Source organism: Habropoda laboriosa, unplaced genomic scaffold (genome assembly GCF_001263275.1).
Source record: "Habropoda laboriosa isolate 0110345459 unplaced genomic scaffold, ASM126327v1 scaffold908, whole genome shotgun sequence".
Taxonomy (NCBI): Eukaryota; Metazoa; Arthropoda; class Insecta; order Hymenoptera; family Apidae; genus Habropoda; species Habropoda laboriosa.
Window position 1 is genome coordinate 89,122 of NW_017100995.1, and position 8,093 is coordinate 97,214.

The following is an 8,093-nucleotide window of genomic DNA, read 5'->3' on the forward strand; positions in this document are numbered from 1 at the left end:
TACCTTAAGAATATTTACATGTATTTTATATACTTACAAAGTCGATTTTTTTGAAGACATACTTAAACAAAATTATTTGATTCCATATTTTTATATATGTACATACTTTTACATGAAGGATTGTCTCCTTTCCAGTTTTACTATGAATTTTGTCTTACCCGGTATACGTACTCCTGTTTACGTCTAATGTTTATACACGTGTATTTTAGTGTGTGGAATTGATAATGAATTTACATCGAAAAAAAAACATTTGCTAAATTTCGTTATACTGAAAACGATAATATTATACTTTATTTCGTGTTTACATATATAAAAATACCAAATGTTTCATTTGAAGGTATATCATTTAAAACATAAATCTTATTTAGGTTAAAATTAACCTTAATATTTTTTAGGCATTTCCTATTATACAACATATTATACACAGAAATGTATATAATACTGTTTATAAAAACATTCTTCAATGTACATTATTTTCAACTGATGCTTTAAATCGAAGTTCAGCTGGAACTTCAACTAATGCATCAAATAGAATATCAGTTGGAACTTCAACTGATGCATTAAATGAAACTTCAGCTGGAACTTCAACCGAAACATCATCTAAAGTAGTTGATGTTTCAGTTAACACATCAACTAATGCATCCCTTTCCACAGAGGTATGAAATAATACATTTTATTTATATGTATTTAATTACAACTTTGCTTTCATTACCAGTACAATTATTTCAAAATATATATGTTGTACAGGTGTTTTACCTATCAATAAAAATAGTAATTAATTCTATTTAATATTGTATTATAACCAATAGTAATGCACTATAATATCTGGTTTAATACATTAGTCATACTTTTCTTCAGTAACAAAAATAAATGATTAATATTAAAGGTTTGAAAAATTCATGGCCATCCTTTATATAAACTATTTTTTATGTATTTTAGAACATGGTAAAACTATTTCAATTCAAAATAATAATTTATTTTATAAGTTTAGTTTAGTGAAATATAATTTTTTAATTAATTGCTTTATAAGGTACCAAGAATGACATATGAAATAATTTTTATTCCACTTTGAAATGCATATTATAGTATTTTACATGTTTTAGTCTAAACCTGATAAATTGTATAAAAAAATTGAAATTGAAGTTAGAGGACATGATCCTGCTGTTCTAAAAAGCTATGGACACTTTGCCGTTATGGCAGCAGAGGCTTTAGAGATTAATGTTCATAGAAAGTAAGTTATACTCGAAAACATTTATATTTATGGTAGTATATACTGATAAATCTAAAATTATAATATTAAAATTAACAGTGTTGAATTACGAAAGCCTATACATGAAAGATTGACACTACTTAAATCTATTCATGTTCATAAGAAACATAGGGTTCAATATGAAACAAGAACATATTATAGATATCTTGATTTTTTTCATTTAACTGGTTCAACAGCAGATACATATTTAGAATATATAGAAAGAAATCTTCCAGAAGGAGTAGCAATGAAAGTTACAATGGTATGATTTAAAGTTTTTATTTCTTAGTATATGAAAAATACAAGTAACTGAAATTTATCTTTCATAGGTGGAATTGGAAACCTTACCTGCAACAATTCAGCAAGCAGTTCATTCACAATAACGAATAAATGGAACAATTGATTGTTTTCTTTCTTTTAGCAAATAGTCAAATAAATGATATACGAATATAAGTTTTTGTTTTTCTTTCAACAGTGATAGTAATAACAAGCAAGATGGTATAACATTCTCTATTTTAATACTAGTATGTGTTATTTTACATTACAGCTTTATTATGATTACAGTAATATTGTATTTATATTGCTGACTTAATAACAATAACACTGCGGGATGAATTTCTAATTTTGCTGGTTGTATTTTCAAGTTCTGGTAGCAAACGTTTTCTTGTAAATATAGGTAATAAACTTTTCATTGATTTAATATTTAAAGTACTTATCGGCGTATTTTCTATACCTTTCGTGGAAAATCGTTTTACACCCGTATTGTTGTCTGTTTCATAGTTAGTATATGAATTATTATTATTAAATTCCGAATTAACATACTTGGGTGCAGGTTGTAATTCTCGGGAAGTAGAATTCTTCTCTCGCATTGTAAACGATATATATTCAACAGGTTTATTTGAATTAATATTTGATGTTCCTTCGTCTCGATGTTTTCTGTTCAATTGAACACTAGCTATACATTTATGTAAAATAAACTCGTGTCCTACAAAATATAAAAAAATATATGCAAATAAGATGTACGATATTTGATGAATGATGATTTTTATAATTTTCAGAAAAAAAAGTGAAATGTACCTAGTAAACTATTTAATAGAGCCATTTTAATAATCATAACTTTATTTTATAAATAAAGTGTATACATTATATTGTTTAAAATTTTTAATTCGCATGAAATTTCTAATAAATTGACGATGTATTTTGTTTAAATCTGTACTTACCTCTTGATTGATAATTTGTGTTACTATTCAATCCACAATTTAAGTGAATTTTAGTTATAATGAGGAATATAATTAGTCCTTTTGTCATTTGAAATGAAATATATAAAAACGGTGATGCTTATAAAGGTTTAGAAATTTTAATGAATAAAATAATTTCACAAAATGAGAACAAAGTGGAAAAACAAAGTGTTGGAAATGAAAGTACAATTGTCACCTTTGTTAAGACAGTAGCAAAATAAAAAATATGAAAATTAATCCGCTTTCAAGTAACTTTCAGGATTTCGTATATTACACAGTCAACCAAATGGAAGCTGCTATCTTGTTCTTCTATTCTTTTTAATATTATTCGAGACAAACCGGTTTGAAGGGAGAATCAGGTTCGAAGTTACTATGTCATTTATGACAATTTTCGTAGTGTTCGTTCATATAATATTTGTACCTCACTGTTCAAGTGTTTATTTTTTATCTAAACATTGGCAAATTTTACAATGTATTAAATTACAAAATTTATTTTCTTCCTTGAGAAAAGTAAAATCAAAATATCCAAACTACTACATATATCGAAATAAACTTAAACATTATACGCACCAAAAATGAATGTATTACAGAAAAAATGCTGGTAAATAAAATGTTACATGCAATTTTACGAAGTGTAGTTTGAATTTACAATTTGTACTGTTTTACGTGTATTAACAGTAATAAATAATAAAAAGTAAAAGTAATGAACTTCTAAAACATATTTACATATCTGCATTGCACGAAATTACTGTAAATTTAAATTGCGAGGATAATAACTTATTTGTATATTTGCATTTTTTTTATTTAGTATATTCTAGTAATTTGTCATAATAACATGCTTTGATCAAAATGACCATACTCGAATATAGTCAACAACGAAGGTTGTTGTTTCACCCTGTCCTCGTTTCCATGTAGGCAGCCATTGATCTTTCTTATACCAAAACTGTAACATTGCCTAAAAGATATCAAACATCATTAATTATTTTGTGTTAGATCAATATTACAACAATAAAATATTGCCATTTCTTTTAGTAAACTATATTTATATTTAAAAAATAATAAACAATTGATTAACTAGTAACTATCTATTGTATTTTATTTATAGTTAGATTATAGAAAATAACTTTTCGAGATATTAACTTATATTCGATGGTTTCCTAGTTTTATGACATAATGATAGAAAAGAATTTATGTCATATTCCTAGTTGTGTAGTGCTTACACGTAGTTATAAAATTTTGAATATTGAAAAATATTTTTTTCGGTTTTATAACAATAATTTCTACATGTCAGCAAAAAACCCTACATGCGAGTAAAAGCCCAATTATTCACCTAAAACCCCTACAATGTTGTACACCATTCCCATATTTTTCGTCGAATAAATTCAATTAAACAGTAAAAATATAAAAACTAAAAAGTAATTAACTGTGTTTACAAGTATTCATAAAAATATTTTTACCTTAGCACCAACATTCCTCCAAGGTTTGTTGTATCCTGAGCTTGTTGTTTGATCGGGAAATACCCGAACTCCACCAACTCCTAGACCAATAGTGATGTAAAACTGAAAAACACAATGAAAATTGTAAAAGTGAAAAGAATAATTATATTTCGAATTAAATTGTTGATAATTATAGTAATAATAATTATTAGCAATGATAGTTTGTGATGATTATTTGTAATTATATCATAAAAAATTTGTTCTATTTCAAAATGAAAATTAATGAAATTGAATCAATGAAAACTATCATTTAATGCTTGAAACTGACGTTTTCTTTTAAATTTATATTTTAAACGCATATACACATTAACAATTTGACCATGTAAAACAGGCCACCTAATTATCTTCTCTAAGTACTTAGTTATGGTGGTATGAGATAAATGTTTATTCATCTATACTCCAACACACTGTACATGGTATATTTTGTATACCTCTTGATCGAAGGGAGCCATTTTGTCAAGATTCTTCATACCAAACCATCCATTTGTGTCAGGATTCAGTTTACCAACTTTTTCACCATCAACCAAAAACTGAAATCCATCACTGTTCCAAATCGTTGTATAAACATGAAAAGTTTTCGTCCATCCTGGACCGTTTTCTAGTATTTTAGAAATAATGTAATCTTCAACTTTTGCCGATGGTTGTATCCTGAAACCAAAGTCTAATCTTCGTGAATCGAAGACACTTCTATTGGTGATATTAACTAAATTATCATTTCCACGAGCAAGACCGAGGATAACACGTCCGCTAGAATATCCAAAACCGTAATTGTTGTATTTTGGTTGAAGCCACATTTCTGTTACAATTAAACGTAATATACGATCATTATTTCATTTATTTACGTTTTATTAATGGAAGTACTCTATAATTATATTAATATTCACCTGGATATAACCAATCGCCTTCAGGAAATTTTGCCCGTATTTCAATTTTACCATATCGAAAGGAGAAGCTATTTAGTGTATTTAATCTTGCAGATATTATAGGTGGCAAAATATTGTACGCCATTGCTTTACGCGAACATTCTACCGGAATATTACTGGTACAGCTATAACGAATAAAAGAATTTCAAATTATTAGGGCATGTAAAATAAAATTCTAATGTTATTCTAGTTTATAATTCCTAACAACTACATATTTACTATTAATTATAAACACTAAAATAATAATCAAAAAGCTTAGTTACAATTAGAAATAAAGAATCATTTGATTGCTAAAATATAGGAATCGCTGAAAATATTAAAAGACTTTTATATGACTTTCCTGTAATAATGAAAGTTAATTTGAAAGTTCGATAAACGTATTCTAATAAATTTAGTATTCTTTACTATAACAGCTTAACTTTTTCAAATATCGTGTATAAATTTCATTATTACATTAAATTTATAAACAATACTAGTTCTTTTTATGTCTTCTCATAATTAATTTTAGAAATATTATGTACAAAGATTTAAAATTAAAAGATACACATTTTGCAAGTGAATATTACACTCACTCACTAAGTATCAGTGTTCCATATGCAGTTACATTTTCACCATAATTGTCTTCTAAAATTATTGGTTTAATACGAAGCATTCCATTTGCAATTTTTACTAAAGATGGATGATTTTCATTGTGGTAAACGCAAAATTCGTAGTCCTATAAAATAAAAATTATATTATAGTCAATTCTTTCGCAACATATATTATCAAAAGTATTTTATTATTTATTATTTTCGCGCATAACTTACCGGACTTAATGGAATTTGAATAATACGGCTCCATAGTGATGTATTCAGATGGTTAAAGTTTTCATCAAGCACTAATTTACCAGCAGATGTTGTCGTTTCATTTGTACTTGAAGCTTGTTGCTTATTAGCTGCAATTATAAAATATACACTTTCCTATATTGTATTTATATTTTTTTAACTATTTTTTTAAAATGTAAAAATCGTTGTGTATTAAGTATTAAGGAAATCTTCAATTTTAAGGATATCAATTTCTTTGACTTTCGAAAAGTTCTAAATCTAAAATCACGAATTTAAGAAAGACAGTTTTATTTGTCTAGGTTCATTTTCATTTATGCAAATTCTAACTTCGTAGCGATGTAAGTATTAAATATAGTATAGGCTACGTACATGTAATCGACCAGGTTTTATTTTTCTTATATGTTTTCCCGTCAACTTGCGCATGGATCCAGTAATGTATAACGTCTCCATCACGTAAATATACATCTTGATTTTGAATAGTCCATTTTCCATCTTTCTTTTTGTATACTTCACCTGATATATCTCCTAACTGATCCTTTGCAATTTCTTTATTTGCATTTCCTTGAAATGCAAAAAATTGCAATCCTGGCTCGTCTATTTTAAAATACGCAAAAACACGTTCAATATACAACTATCGTCGAAGTAAAGATTAAATTTTAATTAATCAATTGACTTATTTTTCTGTTTATAGAAAAGATATTCCCATATACAGAGAACATTTTTTTTTTTATTATAGGTTTTTTGTAGTATCTACTGTTAGGTCAGTGGCAGCGAATTTAAATCGATTTGCTTTTACATGCGGGTATTTCAATTTGGTAGTAGAGATCGGTGTTTTTTATTAAATGTTGAAAATGTAAATTTCAATTGTGAAAACTTTTCTTTAATTAAACATTGGTAAGTAGAAATAAACTTCGTTTATTTATGTCAGTGTCTTGAGAAGTATAAGGGGAGGTAAGAAGTTTGATATTTAACGATGTGCAGCCTAATAGCTGGCAACCAACGATGCAGGCTTATTTGATTCCTTAGGAAACAACGAATTTATAACGTAATTTATAATATTTTATAACAATAAATGACCTCAAATTTCTCAACAAATACGGTCGTACTATGAAAGAAAAAATATGTGATTTAATATATGAAATATATGAAAAATATATGATATGAAATAAAGAAAGTGCAGTAAGATGGTACACATGACCGTAAGATGGTATAATTCAATTTTGAAAAGAATTTAATGCTTAAAATTTCTCCCACTAGATGCCGTACACTCTATATACAATAACACTATAAGACTGTCCATAAAATAATAAAAATATTGTATAAATTTATAAATCTTATAATTGCAAATATGTTTGAAAATTGTAGTATGTAAAATTAGCCAGTAAAATTAGTATACTACATGTATAGGAAATGTTTGTACATTTATAAATTTGTTTTTTTTTGTGGTCACATTTTGCAGTACACTATCAGTTTTTGGCGTTCATTGCTGACGTTACCTGTTATATGTATGTATATGTACTTATATGATGTGTGAATCATGGGAAATATGTGTATATTCATAAGTAAAAGTCGATTAACACTTGACCATGATAACCCTGGAGAATTACGAACGTATTTGTACTTGAAATTTGCTGTGTCCATACGTAATATTTCATACAAAATTGTATTTCTTTAAAATTCAATACATAATAGTTACTCACCCGGTATAGATACACGAATTCCTTGCGGTTTTAAAATTTCAATCGTTGGCTCCGGCAAGACATAAGACTCAACTAACGTATAAAAACTTCCCAAGTGTAAAAGAAGTGCGGTAAATATTGAAATAGAAATAATACTGTGACCAAACATACTTTATAAAGAATAATAAACTATTTGAAAGAACAGAAACTATCCACGCCGATATTCAAAGTTATTGACGAGAAAGTGCGAAACATCGGTAAGTATTTGCACAAAGAACTGGCGACACTGCACTGGCACTGATCTCTCACATTGACTTTTGCAACTCTTTGTACTGTTCCCGGGGCATCCCAGCTGAATGAATCAACAGCAAAGTTGATAATTTTATATGCAGTTCCGCGTATAAGACATAATGACGTAAACAAATGGAAACTTGGTTACCTTTTTGCGAAATTACAGATATATCAAAAAGGATAAACAAAAAATTTATTTGTTTTAAATGATACTATTTATGTATGTGAAATGTATATAAAATATATCGGTGAAAATTTTACATTTACGCTTTGTTAATATAAATAACTTTATAACATTATTGAAAGTTGTTTGTCTACTTTCAAATAATTACAATTAAATTATGATAGAAATTAGAACGTAATATTTTGACTCACTGAGGGTAGGTTAGGTTA

At 27.0% G+C, this 8,093-nt stretch overlaps 3 protein-coding genes across 3 annotated transcripts; 1 reads left to right on the forward strand and 2 right to left on the reverse strand.

Annotated features, from left to right (window-relative positions):
• Nucleotides 1-322: 322 nt before the first annotated feature.
• LOC108577722 (28S ribosomal protein S10, mitochondrial) lies at nt 323-1,644 on the forward strand. Its single transcript, XM_017940914.1, has 5 exons — nt 323-337; nt 396-656; nt 1,104-1,231; nt 1,310-1,511; nt 1,579-1,644. Exons 1-5 carry the CDS (start codon nt 323-325, stop codon nt 1,630-1,632), a joined length of 660 nt encoding a protein of 219 aa, XP_017796403.1. The 3' UTR covers nt 1,633-1,644.
• A 120-nt stretch (nt 1,645-1,764) lies between these two features.
• Nucleotides 1,765-2,557, reverse strand: LOC108577723. The gene is made up of 3 exons (XM_017940915.1): nt 2,470-2,557; nt 1,834-2,234; nt 1,765-1,770 (listed from the first exon to the last, which is right to left on the reverse strand). The coding sequence occupies exons 1-3, from the start codon at nt 2,555-2,557 to the stop codon at nt 1,765-1,767; spliced, it is 495 nt and encodes a 164-aa protein (XP_017796404.1).
• A 774-nt stretch (nt 2,558-3,331) lies between these two features.
• Nucleotides 3,332-7,705, reverse strand: LOC108577725 (beta-1,3-glucan-binding protein-like). The gene is made up of 8 exons (XM_017940917.1): nt 7,431-7,705; nt 6,100-6,324; nt 5,713-5,840; nt 5,479-5,621; nt 4,868-5,031; nt 4,415-4,779; nt 3,945-4,046; nt 3,332-3,442 (listed from the first exon to the last, which is right to left on the reverse strand). The coding sequence occupies exons 1-8, from the start codon at nt 7,576-7,578 to the stop codon at nt 3,332-3,334; spliced, it is 1,386 nt and encodes a 461-aa protein (XP_017796406.1). The 5' UTR covers nt 7,579-7,705.
• Nucleotides 7,706-8,093: the final 388 nt, after the last annotated feature.

What these genes read in the sequence shown, in the direction of transcription:
- LOC108577725 (XM_017940917.1), bottom strand. Translation starts at nt 7,578, where the DNA reads ATGTTTGGTCACAGTATTATTTCTATTTCAATATTTACCGCACTTCTT. An exon ending in AATTCGTGTATCTATACCGG is followed by an intron (nt 6,325 to 7,430) that starts GTGAGTAACTAT and finishes ATTTTAAAATAG; the next exon opens with ACGAGCCAGGATTGCAATTT. An exon ending in GGAACACTGATACTTAGTGA is followed by an intron (nt 5,032 to 5,478) that starts GTGAGTGTAATA and finishes TATTCGTTATAG; the next exon opens with CTGTACCAGTAATATTCCGG.
- LOC108577723 (XM_017940915.1), bottom strand. Translation starts at nt 2,557, where the DNA reads ATGACAAAAGGACTAATTATATTCCTCATTATAACTAAAATTCACTTA. An exon ending in CACAAATTATCAATCAAGAG is followed by an intron (nt 2,235 to 2,469) that starts GTAAGTACAGAT and finishes TATATTTTGTAG; the next exon opens with GACACGAGTTTATTTTACAT.
- LOC108577722 (XM_017940914.1), top strand. An exon ending in ATGCATCCCTTTCCACAGAG is followed by an intron (nt 657 to 1,103) that starts GTATGAAATAAT and finishes TACATGTTTTAG; the next exon opens with TCTAAACCTGATAAATTGTA. An exon ending in GAGATTAATGTTCATAGAAA is followed by an intron (nt 1,232 to 1,309) that starts GTAAGTTATACT and finishes TAAAATTAACAG; the next exon opens with TGTTGAATTACGAAAGCCTA.